Source organism: Myzus persicae, unplaced genomic scaffold, assembly GCF_001856785.1.
Source record: "Myzus persicae strain clone G006 unplaced genomic scaffold, MPER_G0061.0, whole genome shotgun sequence".
Classification (NCBI taxonomy): Eukaryota; Metazoa; Arthropoda; class Insecta; order Hemiptera; family Aphididae; genus Myzus; species Myzus persicae.
This window is the reverse complement of record NW_019102415.1, coordinates 290413-314019: the sequence shown is the minus strand read 5'-3', so window position 1 is coordinate 314019 and position 23607 is coordinate 290413. Positions and strand designations below refer to the sequence as shown.

The 23607-nt window shown below is 27.0% G+C and overlaps 2 protein-coding genes across 5 annotated transcripts; one reads left to right on the top strand and one right to left on the bottom strand.

Annotated features, from left to right (window-relative positions):
- Positions 1–3919: 3919 nt before the first annotated feature.
- Positions 3920–13641, bottom strand: LOC111032109 (protein maelstrom). Of its 4 annotated transcripts, none has more exons than XM_022312316.1 (9): positions 13078–13641; positions 11324–11451; positions 10871–11045; positions 8935–9081; positions 7871–8001; positions 7036–7177; positions 5812–5981; positions 5140–5292; positions 3920–5061 (listed from the first exon to the last, which is right to left on the bottom strand). In XM_022312316.1, the coding sequence occupies exons 1-9, from the start codon at positions 13196–13198 to the stop codon at positions 4999–5001; spliced, it is 1230 nt and encodes a 409-aa protein (XP_022168008.1). In that variant the 5' UTR covers positions 13199–13641; the 3' UTR covers positions 3920–4998. The 4 variants fall into 4 exon arrangements, with proteins under 4 accessions (XP_022168008.1, XP_022168011.1, XP_022168012.1 ...); XM_022312319.1 differs by having other exon boundaries at positions 12703–13183; XM_022312320.1 differs by lacking the exon at positions 13078–13641 and adding an exon at positions 12592–12609.
- A 365-nt stretch (positions 13642–14006) lies between these two features.
- LOC111032110 (guanine nucleotide-binding protein G(i) subunit alpha) lies at positions 14007–20169 on the top strand. Its single transcript, XM_022312321.1, has 6 exons — positions 14007–14266; positions 17346–17530; positions 17612–17898; positions 18725–18819; positions 18898–19086; positions 19163–20169. The coding sequence occupies exons 1-6, from the start codon at positions 14149–14151 to the stop codon at positions 19351–19353; spliced, it is 1065 nt and encodes a 354-aa protein (XP_022168013.1). The 5' UTR covers positions 14007–14148; the 3' UTR covers positions 19354–20169.
- Positions 20170–23607: the final 3438 nt, after the last annotated feature.

Sequence of the window (23607 nt, the reverse complement as noted above, 5' to 3'; positions counted from 1 at the left end):
CTTATATTTCATTTATTCAAACAACAGCGTTCATACGAATTTTATATTTTACTTATAATACTCCTAAAATTATGAATGGGATTCAATATTGACCGTTTTTAAAGAGTTCAATGAAGATCTGTAATTTTCTTTCTGTGTGCATGTTTTGTAAATGTGTGCTTATAGTAAGAGATTATTGGTGTGTCGTGTGAATGGTATGTAAAAGAACGAAAAACACGCACACAAAATAAGAATATTAATATTTGGTTTTTTTTGTCCGTCAAATGTACTTAACCTATTCAATTATAGTTAATAATTTAATTTCTTTAACTTCTTCAATATTTATCATAACTCAAAATTTTACAATCGTTCATTAGAAAAACTATTTTTTCTTTTTAAATAATCAATATAATTATGCATATTTTGCGAATTAGGTAAATCATTAAAGATATACCTATATTAGTGTATAAACTATAAAGGATCAATCATATATAATAGGTATGTATGACTAATTTTTTTTTATTTACTTTTTAAATAACTATTTAATAACGATAAACGTAAAACGAATAATGTGTAAATTAAAATTCTGAATACCAAATTATCAAATTAGGTTCTTTACAATATAGGATCTACAGGTGCAATGCTTGCATTTTGGTTAACATGAGTACTTAGCTCATTACTTAAATGATGTGAACAATTCAACAATTTGATTATCTTCAACTATATAAATTTAAATTAAAGTATAATAAAATAATTTTATATCATCAATACCTACCTAATTGATTTGTTGATCACAGAGTTTAATTCAGTTGATGATTTACCAAGGGGACGATACACAATCGTTTTTAAGGGGTTTGGTATAGGCAATTTACAACAAAAATAATCACTTTTTACTTAGGTAATACTAAACAAGTAAAAATTACACAATGTTTTGTCTCATGAAGTTATATCTATTGAGATGATATCCTTGGCACTGTTATATTATATTAATATGTGTGTGCAACGTACTTACAGCATTTTACTGTGGATTGTGAGCTATTATTCTTTATTCATTTTGAATTGATATTAAACGAGTTCGAAGATCTTAGTATATAAGCCATACTAGCTAAAAGTACTTCGGGGGGGGGGGGGGCTTAAATCCCTTAGATACATTTTTGTATCCTTATCGTCTACTCAGTGATGACGTTTTAAATTGATATAGGTACTTGTTATAGTTACTTTTTAATCAAGATACCTAATAATTATACATGTATATTTTACTGAATACTTAAGTGTCGTCGTAATTTTAGATTAGTCGGAGACAATGATTTTGGGGATTTTTCACTGCTAAGCAATAGTTTTTAAGGAACAGTTTGAATGGCTGTCAGTTTAATTTTAATATTTACTATTTACTCAATGAAAAAAGCGGGTAAGTGGGTGACACTCTACTACACAGTTGATTATAAATGGGTCACTGTAATGGATGGTGTTAAATTTGAGTTCAATGATATAAAAACATTGTATTTATACGAAAAACGATTTTGAGCAAAGACGGTCAATCACTTATCAGCCTATAGTATTACTTGATAATTTCATATATTTGATGATATAAATAAAAATAGATTAATACTAAATATTATCTAAAGATTAAAAGGTTAAAATTTTGTAAAAACATGTTAGTTTTTATAAGGCTAGGATTTAAATGCAATACAAAATTGAAAAATATACATTTTATTTATCCAAATATGCAAAAACTATTTCTACATAACATTTAATATTCTATTTAGTAGTTGCTAAAAATTATAATTTTTATAATATTAGTATTTATTATGAAGAGTAATAAAGTTATTATTACATTGACTATTGCTGTAATAAAGTGTTCTTTCATATTTTAACAAACCAATGACCAGCGTTTGGAACAATGAATGTATTTGTATTGAGTAAAACTTGTCATACTAATGAAAAACCAAAATGATGTACAGGTAATCCTATTGGTCGTCTGTCCAAGATTAGATAGTAAATGTATGACACTCATACAAACAACTTAAAAATTATAGACGTTTATTAAATAAATGCCATTTAAAATTCATAAGATTTTTAAAAATTAACTTACCCAATTACATGCATTATGTTTAAAATATACAAAAAAAGTTGTTCTATTTAATTGAGAATAAACTAAATTATGGACATACCTGACAACCAATCAATTTGAACTCAAGAAAAGAACATACAAATGCATAGAAATCCCAGCCTTAAGGGGTTTTTACTAATAATAATTATTTTTTTTTTATGATCACCATTATTATAACTTTTAATTTAATTTAAATCAAGCGACTGATTCAATTATTTATTCTTAACATTTCTTTATTTATTAATTGTTATAAATAAAATGCTTAAGGTCATAAGTGGACCTAGAGTTATATATTAGTATGCCCAGCCTTTTTTTGTAATAATTATTGTATAATATAGAGGGGAAGCTATAACCAAATTCACCTGGTTTGTATTTTTTTAACTCATAAGTTCTTTCCATAAGACGGTATATACAATACACAAAAGTTAAAATGTTTTAAGTATTCAACACGTGTTAACTAACCAATACTATAAGTTTATAACATATTATGGTTTATTATTCCCCTATACGGCTAATGGCTACATACAATAAATTATATATTATTGTATATGTAAATATTAATTATACCTAACAATTTATTGTTGAGTTTTCTAATATATTATATTTATAAAATATTTTATGTCTAGTAATAAATACACTAACATAACACTAGTTATAATTTTACTTTGATTATAATAGTAGAATTTTATCATAATAGTAGTATTAACTCATAATATCAATCGTATTTTAAATTCTTCAATAACTTAAATGAAATACCATAAGTATTATTTGTTGATTGTTAATCTACTTAATTCTTATTATCAACACAGCGTAGGTTCTGAGAAGAGGAAATATTTTTTAGTTAAAATAATTACAACCACTATTAGACGCATGTCAACAACATAACATTGAATATAGTTTAATAATAATGATGAATAAGTATGAAGTAATAGTTTAAAAAGTATAAATGAAGACTTCACTAATAATGTAAAGTAACAATTGGTAAAAATACATGTAATCAATATTTGAGAGACTTATTCTGAACAATTGCAGTTTTACCAACCAAAAATTGAAATTCAACAAATGTGTATTAATGTAATGTATCACATGCCGTAGATCCATCTATACTTGAAGCTGTAACTCTTAAACTACTTGTTGTTATAATATTGATAAATCAATATCTATAAATGAACCATCGTTTATAAACATTTCAATAACAGTGATTATTTGTTTATAAAAGTTGAAAATTAAATTTATTGTCTACTAACATAATATTAGCATGTGACGTACAGTAAACATGTATTATATTTTCATTTCCATATCACATGTAGCCTCATGGAGCTATTGTATCATAGAATAATACAAGTCACAGTTGTTCAAACTAGGATTATTAAGGTATATTAAGTATTGTTATGGTTTAATAAAACTAATTAGTAATTATTAATGTGACCACTCTTTTTTGGTCTACTTATATTCCATTTAAAAAATTTTGCTAATTTTTTCATAGTATTTTGTTTGGTCTATTGACATTCCTGTTTACTGGCACATCCTCATATTAATATAATATCATATGCTTTATGATAATCACAGGCGTATTTCTCGTTAGGCAGTGTAAGCAGCTCCTTAGAGCGGCAAATTATGTAATGCTAATTAAAATGCATAATACGTATCAAAAGAAAAACTGGAAAATTATTAACTCAAAAAATAATTGTACAATAAATAATAATGTTTATATTTTTGTATATACAGTAGTCTTGTTAATTCGGACTAGATGGGACTGGACTCTCCGGATTAAATGGAAAGACGTTTTTTTTTAACTTAGTAATAAATATAAACAAAAAACACCTAAAGTAGTTGTACAAATTCAAAATGTATTGATTCACAATTTTACATTACAAATTATTATTGTTATTATTAAGATAATACCTTAATCATAGATATTCCTAAATATATACATTATACATGAGTACTTAAGTACGAAATATAGATTGTCCGGAGTAGCATATAAAGACTCTATTGTAAATTGTTTTTATGTGTATGGTATACCTATTTTCATTCATTATGAATTATAGTCATGATTAATTCGTAAAATTAATCCAAAAGTAGTATGTAATATGTGCATTGCATAGAAAACATTTTTTGATAATACTAAATTTAACATGATGAGCTCCGCGGTGTAGCCAACGCCTGTCTTGATCAAAGGGTAACAAAAACAATAATCAAAAACTTGAGTCGGCAATAATTATATATTACTTTTCATTTGTCCAGTGTGTATTTTTTACAAATCAACCAAAAGGTACTAGGGGCCCTACTAAATTTTTAAAGAAAGACGTTAACTCACAAAAATATTTATCATAACATGTGTTTTGAATGCCTATTATTCTAAATGAAAGTATTATAAAAAATGTTGTTAATTATAATATTTTACTTAGTCTTCAAAAACAATTTTTTTTTATTAATAATGGTTCATAATTCATAAAAATTATTGTGAAATTTTTAAAACGTAAGCTAAATAACTTAAGGCGAGATAAAATAGTCTAAAAAATAAAAATTCACATGTATTTAGGTATGTTTATTAAATTAATATTTAGAGTATTTTGGGGTGAGTATTATAAGTTGTTAACTTATTATAAGGGTGACACATTTTTAGTACGCATAGCTGTAAATAAAATGTCATGTTTTTTTATTAATTCTTGAAATATTAATACATTTAAGGTCGTATAGTAAATGGTAACTATATTATGAATTGTCAATACATTATTTATGTGAATAAATATATTTATTTGATATATTAAAATATAACTTTGGTTGAAAATGTATGTGTATAAAATCAAATATGGCATCTGTATGTACTAATTATAATACTAGTTGTGTTTGTGTAAGAGTAAATGATTTTTTTGAGTCGTACAATATATCATCAATGAAAATAATCATGTATAGTTAGTCAGTATTAAATCTGTTGTTGATAGAGGTAAGAGCGAATTTTCAAGCATCTTAAACAAACAATACAAAATACATTGGATAGTAAATATATGGTAATACAGTAAAAACAATAAGCACTATATAAATACCAATTTTGAACCATTTTGTAATTCAATTGCTACGTGTTTGCCAGGTATAAGTCTTAAATACACATTTGAACTTATGTACTTGCAAATATTTGACATCCATTGCAAAATACGAGCTTTGGAACATCTATATGCAATATCTCTCATCTCGTGGTACTACAAATAAAAAAAAATTGGAGAATTCGCTCTGGTCTATGGTAGATTTTGAATGTATGTATATTCAGGTCACTGATGTGTTTAATATGAATTCAATGATAAGACATTAAATAATATTTGCAATGTATAATAAATAATGAAATGTATATTAACCAAAACATATTAAACAGTGTGTCCACAAAAACAGGGTACCCTGAATAATTTAATATTATTTACAGTACCCTACACATATTTTTGAATTCTGTTTCGGGACATGAAACTAGACTATTGGATCATCAATCTCCTGCAGATAGAATTTTAAAATATATACAGGACACTGATTAATGTAGGTAACTGAGTTATATGGAGTACCAAGTTTTTGCAGACCGTGTGTACATGGTTTTTAATGAAAGATACTATTTTAGGATACCGCACCACATTAAAAGATGTATATTTATTAATATACTGTTTAAATCCAAAACACACTTACTTATTCAGATATTGTAGAACCCATATTGTACCTACTCAAATTAAAATTACCTGACAACCAAGACCACATCCATACATATCCAATTCTAAAATGTCATAAACTGAGTTTCCGGATCTTAAATTTTGTGGATCCAAGTGAAGATTAAATTTTCTTTGGATTTCAAACAATAATTTCTCGGTACTTCCTATTTTGAATATTGACTTAGCACGTTCAGCACCAACTATAAAAAATTATAAACATGTCAATAGTTTAAAAGTAGGTAGGTTATAAAAAAAAAGTAAAACATAATTTGTTTTAATGTGTAAAACATTTGTAGCAAATCATTATTTATATATTAAACCTTTAATATACAATTAAATGAACTAGTGTTATGTATACCAATTTATTCTACCTTAACTACATTAATGTATTTTTTGACCTTTTCACTGCCCCAGGCGTACTATTACGCCCAAAACATTTACACCATTCAATGTTTCAATTAATATTATCTATTACATGCATTTTATATTTTTATAATATTATCATTTGCTGGAAACCATACATTTTTTGGAAATCCAGGATCACATTATTTTAAAATTAAATAATTAAATTATATAGATCTTAAAATTTAAAACCAAGAAAATACGTATCATACACAGGTCGCAGAGCATAACTAGTGTAGCAGTGAAAAGGTTAAGTATTATTTTCAACTATGGACATTATTTTAAAATAATTAAAAAATATCTCCATTTCAACAAACTGAATTTATTTATTTACGCTTAAGATCAATAATTTTAACAACAAATTAATTTATTGCAGGTTTAACACTTGTATGAAGAGGATGCTACAGAGATATTGGTTGTCTCCATTGTACTAGGGTGTAACACACTAAACTTACGCTCAGCAGATTATGTTCAGCTCTTTAAACTCTTAATTTAAAAATCAGAGTGAATCGACATATTATGTATAATGAAACTTGATGGTAGGGACATTACCTGTGTTTGTATGAGTATTTTTATAAGAAACTTATTTTTTTAGCAAGTTTTTCTCATATTTAATACAGAGTAAATTAAAAACACTCATGACTCACAGACAAAACTGAATATTACCAAAAACCCACAAACAAACACAGATAATGTTCTTACCATTATGTAAATTAGATGTTAAACTATTGTAAGAGGTATACAACAAATGTTTGTGCAGCGGACTAAACTGTGTGCAGAGTGGTGGCATAGTTTTAAGAAGGGTACTACATTTTTGTTTATTGTTTATTGTGTTATATTCACTTGATTTACCTTTTGGAAAAGCCATACAGTAAAGTCTTTCCAAGCTATTTTTAGTATTCATTATATTTGTACCAACTTCTGTCTCTGTAGTGAACAAATATGGTAAGTCCAATGTGCCCTCTTGTAAATCTGCCTGATTGATTACTCCATCCTAAAATAATACAATTAAAAGTTGACAAATAAACTTAAAAATATTGTATTATCCAGTGCTTGAATTGGGAAAAATGAATTAGAGGAGCTCAATTGAACGATTTAATAACTGCGTTCTAAGTGCAAAATTATTTAACACAGACCCCTTCGTAAATTTTGAATACTACATATTTTCAGTTTAGTTATATACAGACTTGATAATATTGTATTCAAAATATAATATGTGAACAATGTGACTGCGGATTTAAATTCACCCAATTTTTCGAAATGTTCTCAATTACTTTTAGTACATCCAATCATTTAAAAGAGATATTTTTTAAATATTATAATATAATTTTTTTCTTGATAGCAATGTAACAAACTTGCACAACAGTTTATTGTACATATCTTTGCACTATTTCACTAGGAAAAAGCGAGCTTGATTTTATAAACAAGTCATACTAAAAATAGCAAGGTATTAGGCAGTCAAAGCCACAGAAAAGGCAATATTTTTTATGTTAAAAAATGTAAATACTTAAGGTAATATCATTTACAATTTAAATCCACATTTCAATAAAAAAAATTGTAGGCCTAAGTTGGTTGGGCACCCTTGTTTTGGTAAAAAACAATAGTTGGGGTTAATAAAATAAATAATAATAGTATGGGATCTCGTATAACTGAGCATTCAAACCCCTAATTAAAGCACTGATATTACCTTTAAAAATGTTGAAAATTCCAATAATATTTTTTGATAATCATCAGGATGTTCATTGAAACATGAAATTTGATGAAATTTGTCAGAAAATTCTCTCATGCCTCCAGCAAAACCTCTTGGGTAAATTTTAGCTATAAAAAATTTAATTTTACTAATTTATAGGCCCTCTAGTATAGATTGTACATAAGAGTACACAATAATAATATTTGACTATAAAAATGTTTAAGCAAAACTTAGTTTTTGTGGTGTTTAAATTTAATAATAGAATAAAACAAAAAAACGTGTTCCAGAGGGAAGTGACTACTCTGCATCATATTATGAAAACATACCTAATAAATTCATAAAAATGGTTCTCATTTATTTAACCATTCAATGTCATTTCAAATAACTTGGACATTTTAATAGTTAGCTGGCATATAATTGAATAATTGTGGAAGGTTGAAGCTCCGGAAAGACACTATCAACTAAGAAAAAAAACTGTAAGTGTTTATTTTTAGTAATATTTGATGTGAAAAGAATTGATGATTTCTATGATTGTAAGTTATTGCATTTGGCATTGTATTACTCGAAAATGAAAAAAGATGGTAAAATAGACATTTCTATTTAGTATGGGGGTTGCCAAGTAGAATAATTTAAACAGAAAAACAAATTAACATTATTTATAACTTTATGGTAATAAGATTTTTTTTAAAATCTGTTGATCATTAGGTGAATTTTTACAATTGTATTATATTTAAAAACAATATGTACCAATTCTAATTGTTTGTAGTATGTTCTTTGGAAAAAAAAAAAATTAAAATAAAGACATACATTTCAAGGATGTCACAATAATTTTGGAATATTTTCATATGATTCTCAATGGTCACTTCCATCATTTACATATTATTTACATACAGCCATAACACAGATGACATGTAAAATACAAAAAATTAATATATTTGAAACATTTGTTAAATAAACGTATAATGAAACATTTTGATACTCACATATACTGAAATATTTAGTTGTAACATCCTATGCTAGAGGACCTATCTGAACAATACTATAATATTTTAAATACTTACAAATACCAATAACTTGATGATATGTGCGAGATAAACCATTTTTTAAACTAAATTCTAATGCTGCTATTTCAGCAGGAAAATAATACTGTTCTTCATCGAGAGTATGACAATTTATGTGCAATAAAAAAAACTTTTTATCTAATAATTCTGAAAAATTAAAATTATTTTACTAATAATTCTTAAACTTATGTTCATATAATAAAATACAATATATTGTAGAAAATATGAAAGAAACTTAATTATATATATCTATTCACATAAATATAATGAATACTATTTATAGTGTAATACACACCATAATAAATCAGTTCATTTTATTTCTCATTCTCCTTTAACCTTGATAAGCTATTTCAAAAAATGCATAAGTTATATTTAAAAAACCATTTTATGACTACAAACACTATTTATTAGTCTTTGAAAAGTCTATGTAGTTTTTATGAACTGTTAACTTAATCAATTTTTTTAGCAACATAGCATAAATATAATAAATATTAAAAAATACACTATTTGTATACTAAAACAAATGAATATTCATCTTATGTTTTATTAGATTTTTATTTTTACATATCAATTGTATGAGCCGGGTACAAACAATAATAAGCCATTAACAGAACAAAAAAACAAAAATGATTTTCTATAAAAATTCCACATTTGAAAACTACTAAGAATTTTAAATAATGCCTCTGAAATGCACTAACAAGATTTACATTACAACCAGAAAAGATTCAGAGGTTAAAAATCCAAGTATTAATAGACTACTAATTGTACACACACAAAAATATTATTGCAAAATCAATATATTCATCAGACTATCAGAGTGTAATAAATTTAAATTTATTTATTAATTAAAATTTTTGAATCTTGACAAAAGAATAGGATTCACTCACTGCAATAACTAAGAGTGTTGCTGTTGACATCTGATGAACTTTTATTAGCTAAATTTCCAATTTTCATACAACAGTTCACACTTTATAATTCAAAGTTGGTGGGACTTATGAACAAAATTTGAATTACTAAGACTTTTGAATTATTAAGACTTAAAAATGCAAAAATAGGTGGACCAACTTAATATAAGTAATTTTTATCGCTCTTTTACATAAAGGTACTAATAGCATAATAATTGAATTTTTTTTTTTGGAGGGGGGAGTAGGAGCTCTATGTGCCCCCCTTTCCCTCAATTTATCCATGCCTGATTTTATGGTATATTTCAACGAAAGTAACAAGTTAAATGCTGTGTCAAATACTCATATTATGCTCCTAATTTAAACTAAATTAATTATTATCATTATCTTTAAGAGCAACTTCCCTGCAACTTCCATCTCATTTTAAAATTATAAGATTCCTCTCTTTCACATAATGATTGTTTGGAAATAATTGGTAAATTTGTTGTATATTTAAATATATTGTTAATGCATATAAATGGTAGTCTTAATTATAATTTATAAGCTGTATGTCTAGTGTTTACTGATTTAAACAACATTCAACTTCTAGTTTGGATTACTTTTTATTTAACTGTGGCTTTTTTGACAAGCTTAAAGTGATGGTACCAATTTCGCATTTTTAGTAACATTTAAAATGATCAACCTTCTCAGTAAGCGCATACCCAGTACAAGTTTTTAAAATCACAACATCTAATTATGATAAGTAACCTATTTTTGTATTTTTCAGTCATTTCGCTTCAGTAACTTGATAATTGGAACCAAAATTGAACGAATGAGAACCATCTCAAATTAAAAAACAATTACATTTGTTTCTAGACTTAACCATATAAAATGTTTCTATAGCTGTGTTTTTAAGTATCATTTACGGTACATAAAAAAAGTTAGATTCAATGTGATCTGACTGAGAAATTGTGTTTTTGGTGAACAGACTGTTACTATATACATATAATTTATAGGACTCAGCTACAAATATAAATTAATATGATAGTTCTTACCTGTATGGTTAGGTATACATTCAAACATCTTAGTTAAATATTTCTGCATGTTCCAAAAATCATTGCTATAATTCTGCACATCACTAATTTGTTTTATCGGCTGGTTTTCAACTAGACTAGAATTATATTCATGAGCAAGATCTTTGTACATTTTTTTGTCATTATCATTCATAGCCTAAAAAACAATAATTGTCAAAACTAGCTTTAATAAAAACCATTACCTGAGCCATACCATACTAGGAGTAGCAAAACTTTAATTAAATAGTAAATCATAATTTATAACTAAAGCAATTTGATACTATTATTAAAGTGGTAAGCCATAAGGTATATTAAAAATGTATGATTTTTTTTTAATAGAGTGAATAAATAAAATATAAATATATAATAGATTTATATATAAAAAGCTTGAACACTCCTGGTTTGCATAATAGGGTCAATTTAAAGATGACTTACATTCCATACAGGTGTTAATTTAGTAGACAATTCTTTAAAGCATGGATTTTTATTTCCTTTCTTAATTTCGTCAATCCTATGACAATTTAAGAAAACTAAAAATGCTGATTTCTTGGCCATATTTACCTCTAAAAAGAAAAAAATTAGTATGCTGCAATGTCTAGTGATAAAATTAATTATAAACTAATTAAAGCAAACCTGAAGCTGTGATGAAGTGCATAACCTACCTAACATAACGTAATATCAATTACAATTAAAATTTAATGATCCTTGTAAAATAAATAATAATATAGACAGGGGTCTAAGGTGGGAGTAATCCAAAGGCAGGCCCATAGTTATAATATTTTCCGCCCTAAAGCAATCATTTTTAACGTCACTCTTCTTCATCAATATTTATATAATTCTGCCACCTACAATTTCTTTAAAACTGTATGCAGCCCTAAAGCAACGCATGACTTGTTTGTGCCTTAATAAAGGGACTGACTAAATGGGTTCCTTTTTTGGTGAAGGTTTGGAACACTAAGACTCTTAAAAATCATAATCTCTTTAATTGTTGTAATAGGTGATTTTACTTCAAAATTACAGAATTACTCAAAAATCATAGAAAAAAAACAGTCTGAAAGAAAAAACAAATATTAAGCCGACATCCTATTTATTAATATAGTAAATTGGCGTAATTAAAAATAAACATATATTTTCTTTGTTATTACACATTTTAAGATTTCAGTAGTGTGCATTAATATCTGTGCTTTAATCGTAGAAATAAAATTAATTTTTTTAAGAGTTTAAATTTAATTGTAATGTTGTACTTATGTAGGTCAGTATGCATTAGTGTAATTCCATAGACAAATCAAGTTATATTTAGATGATTGCTTTGCTCGTGTGTACTTTCACTTTTTAATATCTGATTAGAGACTAATATCTTAGGTCAAGAGTGTAACATACTGACACTGTTATTGAACTCGGCGGTTGACAAAATAAATTTTTCAATTTGTAACAGAGCGATGGTATCAATATTTCTTGGTGCTTAAGCACCTAGGCATGAAAACTCCTTTCACAAGACGCCATGTAAGTGGGAAACTTGAAAATATTAAATGTTAAAAAAAACTCTGATAATAATTACTACAAAGGTACGAATGTCCACACATTTAAAAAAATTCAACATAACAATGAAATACCTAAATTTTAGTAAAACTGAAGTTCAACTACAGCAGATATATAAGTTTTTGTTTGCATCTATTATATAATACCAGATTAAAAGTACGTACCCCGGATTTCCTATAATTCCGTACTATCAGTACCTACATCATGCATTGAAATATTAATGTTTCTATGATTAAATAGTATAAAATATTTACTACACAATTTGAATACTTTACCTTAAATCAATTCCAATAATATAAAAATATGAGTAGTGCTTATGCAAAAACAATAAAAGTTAAAAAACAAGTATAAGTCAGAAAATAAAAAAAATAAACATATAAACAAGTAAAAACAAGAACCAAATAAAGTTTAGGTGTAGTGACAAAAAAATTAACAATTCGCATGAATGTCACATTTATTCGTGTTTATCGGGAATGAGTACGATATAGTTGGTACATTTTGTAACAAGCGGAGTGGATTTTTTAAAATCCACCTCACGATTATCATTCAACGATACAAATAAGTGACTATCAACGGGTGATTTCCATTCAGGAACGGAGGTTTAAAATTCCTATCACTTGAGCTGTAATGCTGTATCAACAGATTTTCACCTATTCTGTCGTGGTTGTCAGTGCCGTCACAGTCAACTACAAGAGGATTGCCGGTGTAAGAGAGATGGCAATCCACCACACGACTGATAAAGCGCACCCGCGCATTCGACAAACCATCCATCGTTTTCGTAACGAGGGGCAGCGATGCTCGGCGTTACGACTTGACAGTAAGCGTCGCCGTTACGTTTACGGTTTCGGTAACGACGTTGCCGTGGCGGTAGGAGGGGCAAGGGCAAACCGCTCGGGCGACGTTGCCAGATTTACCGAAACGGCGGAACATAACAGTTCGTTAATCGCTTGGAATTTTGGATGATGTTTTTTTTTGTTTTGGTATTTTGGTCTGACTGTCTGAGCGTTGAGCGGACGTCCGAACGGCAATGAATAATTACGAAGTATTCAATACTTCACGGTCACACGAGAGAAATGTCGACGACGACTAAGACAAAAAAAAATAATAACAATACCCCGCGCTGACCAATGCCGATACTTTTAAAACTAGAGTGGAGACGGATTTGTCGTGGAAAACGAACATGTCTCGGACGAACAGCGCAATTCTCTGTGGCTGGGATGTTTGGGGGGGGGGAGGGAGGGAGTAAAATAATAACACAGAATATTTCGCGGATTCGACCGAGACAATACGCCGGTACCGCGGTGCGAATGGATAACATTCGAATAGTAAATAAATTGAACTATTTAAGCGGCAGATAAAAAAAAATCGGGGAAATACGGCGTCATTCGCGTCGGCCCAACCGTGATCCGTGACGCATCGGCCGAAAACGCACTGCGATAACGACTGTTTACATCACGGCGACTGTTACAAACCGTAATCAGTAATCACGGAGTGCATAATATCGTTTTCGCATATTTTGTTTTTTTCTTCCCCACACGCCGTCACCGTTGGTTTGTGTTCTTTTTATTTTAACCGTTCATCGTCTTCGCGAATCCGGGATTCGACGGTCGGTATATTTTCCAGTTTCGAACCGCTTTACGTTGCCGTCCGGCGCACTTTTTGTTTTTTCCTGGTGCGGTTTTTGAAATCATTGTTTTTGCTACGTCCGTTTTTCGTCTACGATGGGGTGCACGATAAGTTCGGGCGAGAAGGAGGCGGTGGAGCGATCGAAGAAAATCGACAAGTCGCTCCGAGCCGATGGCGAGAAAGCGGCGAGAGAAGTGAAACTGTTATTGTTAGGTGAGTCGAAATCGGCCGTTGTCTCTACCCATGGGTACCTACATATTTTTGTTTAACCCAAATATTCCACGGTAGACGTGTAGTAATCGTATAATGGTTTTGTACATTTGTCATAATATCAATTCATTCAGCTACTACAGTTACTTAATCATATTATGGATTATAACAATTATTTTGGATGGGAGGGGGGGGGGGGTGAAAAATTATATTTTTGTTGTATTACCCAATTAAAATTTAAAGGTTTATATTTTACAAAATAAAATTATTAAAGACATAAGATAGATTTTTGAACACTTCAACTTATTATTATTTTGATGATTGTTGTACAAATCCACTGCTGTGTGAACATCGGTATTGTGGAATATCGGTAGTAATTTTTGTATAATTTAAATGTGTATCTACCTAATCGTAGTACCTGCTAGCTGTTTTCAAGTTTCAAGTACTTAACACAATAAAATAAACTGCAAGTAAGAGTCTTGCTTGTTACAAGTTGTCTGAATGAATATAGGAGGTACCTATATTATGAAAGATATGGCCAACTGCCTTTATTCAAATTTGTATTTATTAACTTCAACCTACGCTAAATAATTTCAGGGATAATTTTCAATAATCATTAATAGGTAACATCATTTTCACATATTTTATGGTTAAGAATAAGTTTATTTAGGGAAATGATTGGTTATATTAAGTAATTACATATTTTATATTACAATATAAATATAAACATAATTAAATTGACTATTTGCTTCCATGTAATTCAGTTGTGATACTATAAAATTAACTTACTAGCAGCATACAAATTGCGTCCCAAAAAACAACAATTCATTTTTCATTGTGTATCTCTTTTGTTTTTTTGTCATACTTATGGCATCTCAAAATTTTTTGTTTACCTTTGCATCATGTTACTATAAAAACAAATCATTTCCTTTTCTATTTTTGTATGGACATGACTGTCAGTAGCAATAATTGTGATTTATTAAGTTGTAATTGTTATAAATAAAAAAATATTATCGAATTAGTTAAAATTTAATAGATTACTGTTTTATGAATTAGCATCTGCTAATTGTTTTGATTGAAAATCCGTCATTACCTGTTTTAAAATGTTTTCTTCATTCAATTGAGTTGTTGTACAGTTGTTTAAATGAATGCTCACCTGTTACCAGGTGGTCGGTAAGCAATTTGGACATTCTAAACAAAACTTGGGCCACATTTAGTAATATTCCTTTTTTACCTTTTTAATTAGGACTCAACTAGTACACAGCAAACTTAATGCTATGACTATGTTGAGGTGCCTATGCTCAAAGATGGCTTACTAGGGTGTAGGTGTCAATTTAGCCTCCTAACATTAGATGTATATGAATTATAACTAATATTAGTTAGCACGGCATTGAATCACTTATGAACAAACATAAACACTTACAATATCAAACATAAAATCATTTGACCACTTAAACCATACCACAATGTACCAATTAGATTAGAATTATTATTGATTATCTAATTCATTATGATGTAAAAATTTACAAAATTAAAATCCCAATTGCAAGGTATTTCCATCCTTTCATGACTGACCTATACCTCTACCAAAATGTGACAATTTCTTAAAATTTCACTATTTTGACTTAATCGTAGAAATAAATTAACAAAAAAACATTTTTGTTTTAAAATTTCAAATTATTAAAAAAAGATTACCATCTGCCCCTCTTCCGCGGTTATCACAGCCTATACTACTAGACTATAGGTACTTACTGTTATTTTTTTAAATTCATAAATAAAAACCCAAATAGACTAGACATTTTCTCCAAATATTTATATACTCATTTTCTACTTATTTTAACCCCTATTTTAACCTTTATAAGTCTTTTTAACCCAATTATAGCCATTTACAATGGTTTTTTTTATATTTATATTGATAAATATTATTTGCCAATTCAAAAGGTTTGAAAGTTTAGTAAGAGGTTCCTTATAATTTGTGTTGACAGAAATCATAAAATATTGTTATTATAAATTATTCAGTTATTAATGATATTACGTGATGTAGCACATATATTAAATATAATATTAGCCATCGGGTACAGTAAATTTCTTAAAATTAATTTAATACTTATATCCATTTACAATACTTATTTCAAGCAGATATAGTAGTTATGGTTTCTGTTTTGTGTCATAATCTGTAATAAATATTTTATTATCATGATTTTTTCATTCTACATTTCGAAAATTTCATTGCTTATTTAAAATGCAATAATATAAGTAAAAGTTTTATGTCTCACTAATAATATTTTTGAATTATAACAAAATAACTAAGATTTTTAAATTTCATTGATAACTTTCTAAAAAAAACTTTGTATTACAATTAAAGGCCTTAGGTAGATATAAAAATTTAAGATTTTTATAAATGGTCAACTACAAAATTATTTGCAAAATTTTGTGATTTTGATGAATATTGTTAAAAATTGAACTTCAAGTGTTAAAATAATATTATTTTTGTTAAATATTGGTTATTCTTCTTTCCATACATTTAATCTTTATTTAGGTAAATGTTTAAAATTTGAACCTGGGTTGAAATAAGTATTTCAATAGGACTTAATTGTCATTTTAAAATAGGTACACTCTCAGGTCTATTGTTTAAAAAATATAAATAAAAGGTAAATATAAATTACAATATCTTTGCACCTATATTAACTTAAATATTTCATGTTGTGAATTATTATTTTTTAACTTTGGTCTATGATTGTGGTCCATTTTACATGTAATATAAAATATGTAATAAGCATCTATAAATAAAGATTCTTAGGTATTGTGTTTCTTATGCTAATCTTAAATTTAAACATCAGAATATTAATTGTAATTTACCTACCTACCTTATGGTTTTTTTTTTTGACTATTAGAAATATTATTTCTTGCGTAACAATGCAGTTGATGATACTATTAATTAATATTCTATGTTATCAAATTGCTAAGCTAGAGAGTCGTATTATCTTAGAGAGTGTGCCTTCTCAAATAATATATATAGTGGCATGCCTAAAAAATAAAATAATGATTATAAGATTTTAATATATTTTTGTTTGTGTAAAAGGTGCTGGTGAATCTGGAAAAAGTACTATTGTAAAACAAATGAAAATCATTCATGAGACAGGTTATTCTAAAGAAGAATGCGAACAGTATAGACCTGTGGTATTTAGCAATACAATCCAGAGTTTAATGGCAATTATACGAGCAATGGGAATTTTGAGAATTGATTTTTCAGATCCTAGTAGAACGGTAAATAAATGTCAAATTAAGATCATAATAATACTCACTCTTAATATGAATTAAAAATTGTGAATTAATGTTTAATTTTAGGAAAATGCCCGTCAATTTTTTTCATTAGCTAGTGCTACTGAAGAAGGTGAACTGACTCCAGATTTAGTTAAACTTATGAAAAGACTATGGGCAGATTCTGGTGTGCAAGAATGTTTTTTGCGCTCGAGAGAATATCAACTAAACGATTCTGCTGCCTATTATTTAAATGCCTTGGATAGAATATCTCTACCTAATTATGTACCTACACAACAGGATGTGTTGCGGACAAGAGTGAAGACAACTGGTATTATTGAAACAAATTTTTCATTTAAGGGATTGAATTTTAAGTAAGTGATATAGCAAAGTACATCATTTTTTCTTTGTGCTGAAGATTTATAAAATATACGTACATTTTTTTTGTTTATTGAATTGAATACGCTCATTTTTTTGTATACCCAGTAATAAACCAAGACATGTGCATATTTTAAGTATTTAATATTTTTGATGTTTTTATATTCATATCAAAATATTTTATTATAACTGATTTTTGTTTTATATAGTATATAAATATCATAGACCTTATACTAATAGATGGATCATGAGAAGTTGGTGGGTTAGAGTAGTACAGCCAAGAGAATTTGTGTTAGTATTAGGTAATAGAATTTAGAAGTAATGATAATTAAAAACAGCAATTGTGTATTGTACATATGGATGCATTGCTACTGCTCATATTTCTTGTGGTTCGGTTTTTTGTAAGATGTGGTGTAACTGCTACTATATTCTGTCTATTAATATAAAGTCTCTGATAAATATATATAATTTATTTCTGATAGTATTAAATTGTATATAAAATATCTAGCTGCGCTGTAAAATAGCCATAAAATATAAAGTACATTTTATACCAATGCAATGCACATAATAATTTGTTTTTTAATGCCAACATACAATAATTTATTTTTAGTAGGTATAACAATAAAATACCAATTTTTTTAAAATTGTTTTACATTTTCAAAAAATTATAAGTATTTAGTTTTTTATGATTACATTGTAGAAGTTATTTTTTAGTTCTAATACCATTTATAACATTTTTGTGCTAACAATATGATATGGTTTCCCATCAATATCTTAAATTATTTTTTTCAAATATTTTAATAAATTAAATGTGTGTTGTAGAATGTTTGACGTTGGAGGTCAAAGATCAGAGAGAAAAAAGTGGATTCATTGTTTTGAAGGTGTTACTGCTATAATATTTTGTGTGGCTCTATCAGGTTATTATAATACATGAACCTATTTTCACATCTTTGTACTTATTCTTAGCTTTAACTAAATACTGTTTTTATTTTCAGGTTATGATTTAGTATTAGCTGAAGATGAAGAAATGAATAGAATGATTGAGTCTATGAAATTGTTTGATTCAATTTGTAACAGCAAATGGTTTGTTGATACATCAATCATATTATTCTTAAACAAAAAAGATTTGTTTGAAGAAAAAATTCGAAGAAGTCCATTAAATTCTTGTTTTCCAGAATACATGGGTAAATATATTGTTTTTAAATATACATATTAAAAATTGCATGAATTGCTATTTACTTATTTTAAATTTAATTTCAGGATCTAATAATTATGAAGAAGCAGCTGCGTATATACAAATGAAATTTGAAAGTTTAAATAAAAGAAAAGACCAAAAAGAAATTTACACTCATTTTACTTGCGCCACTGACACAAACAATATACAATTCGTTTTTGACGCTGTTACTGATGTGATCATCAAAAATAATCTCAAAGATTGTGGTCTTTTTTAGAAACTGCACCCAGTTGCCAAAATTATTATGACTATTAATTATTTTATTAATTATTTAACTGATTATCATTATCCTTTTTTTTTCATATGACTGATAAAATGATAAAGATCTTAGCAGTTCTCATTTGTTGTGCCAAATAATTTTACAACTTAAGTAATCAATTACTGAACAAATATACTTTGAATATTTAATTCTTAAATTGAAAATACATATTTTTGTAAGACTAAAAAACTAATTTTTTTTTTACATTCTATTATAATACATTACTTTCATATGTAAAATACCTTAATTTTTATTTTTATTTTACTTTGCATGCCATAAAACTTTTTTGCATGTTATTTTTTTTAACTATAATGATTTACAAAGTACTTGCCTATAATTATATTTTTGTATTTTGAAGATCTTGAAATTGTTAATTTTTGTTTTAGTCGCATGGTGTAACTTTTGTATTATATTTTCATTAATACAAATTAAAAGGATATTCATATTTTAATACAAAACAATATCATCTGTAATAAAAATTTGTGATTTTTTTATGATGTCAATTATTCTCAATGACTGATTTAGTGATAATTTGGTAAATCTTTACATATTTTTGACTGTTTGAAAGAAAAGAACAATTTTGTACTTAATAATAATTTTCGCTGTGTTACTTTGTAAAAGTATACATTGAAATAATGTAATTTTAAATATGGCAGTATTTTATTATTATTATTACTAGTTAGTAGTTATCATTTGTATTAATTTATTTTTTATAGGATAAAACAAATAAATGTGTGTGCTTACTTGTTTTTGTATGCACATCATTTTAATTAATGTTCAAAAACGTATTAATTGTATTGCTTTTAAATTTCCAGGGTTTTATATTGTGATTAAATTAAATGTTAAAGAATTCTTTATTTCGCATTTAAAAATAATGGTAATAAATGTATTTTTTGGAAGCTTTTTATTTTTTGAAATGTATCATAATTCTTAAGACATTTTATATTTAATATTTAGTTACCAATATTATTGTTCGAATTTATCGTTATTTATGTACACATTGATTTTTCTAACAATATATTTTTACTGCAGCTACCTAACTTAAAAATCATGAATTTACTACACTATTTAACCTTTTATTTATTATCTGCTGATTACATTTCTAGATTTATAATGGTTTACTATTAACTATATTTCTACTCATTTTATAGGTTAGGTAATGTTATTACTCAGTAGTTTCATCATAATGTAATCTGTGGTATACTAATAAGGTGGCATGATGTGCATTGAGTCACAAGCCCATGACTTCACAGCAGTTGTGTCGAAGGTATTCTATGTAGTAAAAGGTAAAATTATTATTTAACTTAAATTTTTAATCATTTCAACAGTCAATAAAAGATTAGGAAACAAGTCCAATATATACTATGTGTCATAAAATTATATTATTAGTCTAAGATTGAATTTATTTGTATTTTTATATTTGGTGGCCTACTCAACAATAGTTGTTTACCAAAGCCTAGGATAAAAGAATGGACTTCACTGCTCTAGAGTCCATAGGGTCCTGGGAATGTCACAAATCCAAAAAAACAGATCATCACTATTATTATAAAATGTAGAAGTATTATGATCTTAAAAAAAAAATTATATTCTTTTAAAATATAATAAATGTACTATTTAGAATAATGACTGACACATGATTGTATTTTATAGATTAGTTTTTTATCTGTTAACAATATAAGCTTGTTGAAGATATTTAAATTGTTATAATTGTGGAATGGTTAGGTGTAGGTTGGGCTATTGTTTTAGATTAATTAAGTTAATACATAATAAATTAAGGTTAGTTATTCTATTAAAAATGGGTATAGTTGACCCAAAGTAGAAAAATTAAAAGACCTTTTTCTAAAATTGATATGGTAAATCATTTTCAGGAAATTATTATTTTTTAGTGTCCAAATCTGGTTTAAAAATTGTACATTTATTGCTGTGTTATTCAATTATTATTTAAAAAGCGTATTGTAGGTTGTGATGGTTACTTAGAATTTGCACATCTAATACCGTGTTTAGGTGAAATGCCGCCGGAGCCATACTTTTTTGACCTCTCATAACCTCATTTCCACCACAAGACCGATAATTTCTAATAAATGTACCTATGTACTAATTCAATAAAGATACTTCGTCGCACCGCTCTTTGTGTAAAATATTGGTTTGAGGCAAATATTTTTAGTATTTATATTATAATATTATATATTCAATAAGGTACATGTCTACAATATAATAGACCATTAAATAAGTCATATAAAGTATAATTTATATTTTTTTTTTGCTATAGAAACTAATAAAAACGTTCGAAACTACAAAATACATAAATATATGATTTTAATGTGTAGAACACAATTGATTATTTCAAAAAATTGTGTAATATAAAGTACCGGCCTAGTAGAGGAAATGTCTGATAAATTAAGTATTAAGTATAAACATTATAAATGACACTTTTACATACATTGCTACCAGAAAATGTAGCCAATTAATATATACACAAAAAAGCACACATTTATACAATAATACATCATAAAACCAAAATATTCTTGCTTAGCATAGATTATAAAATTTTTGATATTTTAATACTTAATAACTTTAACATTTTTTATCGGTATTGTGTTATTATATTTATAATTTTTTCTTGAGTAATATAATAGTTGATGAGTATACTTTATAATTTCTTCCAATTTTAAGTATTTGAATTTTGGTTTTTATTTTCTGTGAGACCAAACTTTACTCTTTTCGAAGACATTTAAAATTTTAAAAAAAATTCTCTTGTTAATAATCAACAATTTCCAAATGGTGATGATTGTTATATTTATAAAGCGTTATCAAACCATCCACTGACTACCATATAGTGAGAAGGTATTAATTTTTAAATACTAGGTAAATATATGTCTGTATAGTAATATTCATGATTGGGATTTTATAATACCTACTTAAAATTATAAAAATATGCACAGTTAATGTTAAACATAAATGTTTAAAGTTAATAGTAAATATTGTTGATAGTTCTTCCATCTAGTCTCAAACTCTCAAATGCTTAGACGCTTAGTATTTATTCGAATCTAGTTTATTTAGATTTCTGTATATGTTATGGGTATAAATGTTATTATTATTAAAAATATATACATACATTTCATACAATACTAAAACATTTAAACATAATATTTAAAAAAAATTTAAATCACTGATGGAAAAATAAATGTATTGCGATTTGCGATACAACAAAAAAATGTTATGAATAATTTATAATCTAGATATACGAGTGCCACCTATAAAATATTTTAAAATTTTGCTTACAAAGTATTGTGATTGAAAACACATAAGTTACAGAATTGTATAAGGCATCAATTTCTTATAACCTTTTAAGCAGGGATAGATCTAGAGATACATTTGGTGGGTGAGTGCATGTTCCTGATACCTACTTCCTGTAAATGTGTAAGACTAAAGAGCTGCTGGATTATTTTGCCACGGGTATTAAAAATTCTAGTTATTCCACTGGCACCAATCATCATTAACAATCAAAACGCATTATAAACATTGTATATGAATTTAGTAAACTATTAAAATTAAAAGAAATCATACTTAATCGAATACACAGTAGTCAGTACTTACAGTCACTAATCAAATAGACATGTTGGCCAAATTTTAACAGCTACCTAAAATATTTTTGTTTCATTGTTAAACATAGAATTTAATGGAATATAGTAGTGATAAATAATTCTTTAAAAAATGTATAAATATTATAGCCTCAACAAATATTATAAAATGTAAAGAGAACGCCACACCCGCATGTGTTGTCGCAGTCTTACAAACGAGTAACATACCAAATTTACGCTCAGCAGTTCAAGTTTTATGCCGTTAGCCGGGTTAGCTTAAAAATTAGAGTGAATCGACTTATTATGAAACTTTATGTTAAGAACTTTATCTATATTTTATTGGAAGTTTTTTTAAAATAATTCAGTTTTTAAGTGAGTTATGAGCATTTTTAATTTACATTTATTATACAAGCATACCTCGCTTAAAAACTGAATTTTCGTAAAAAACTTCCAACAAAACACAGATAAAGTTCTTATCATCAAGTTTCATAATAGGTCGATTTACTCTAATTTTTAAGCTAACGACATAAAATGTGAACTGCTGAGCGTAAATTTGGTATGTGAAGTGTTTGTAAGACGGAGACAACACATGCGGGTGTGGCGTCCTCTTAAAGTTAGGAACAAATTTTCA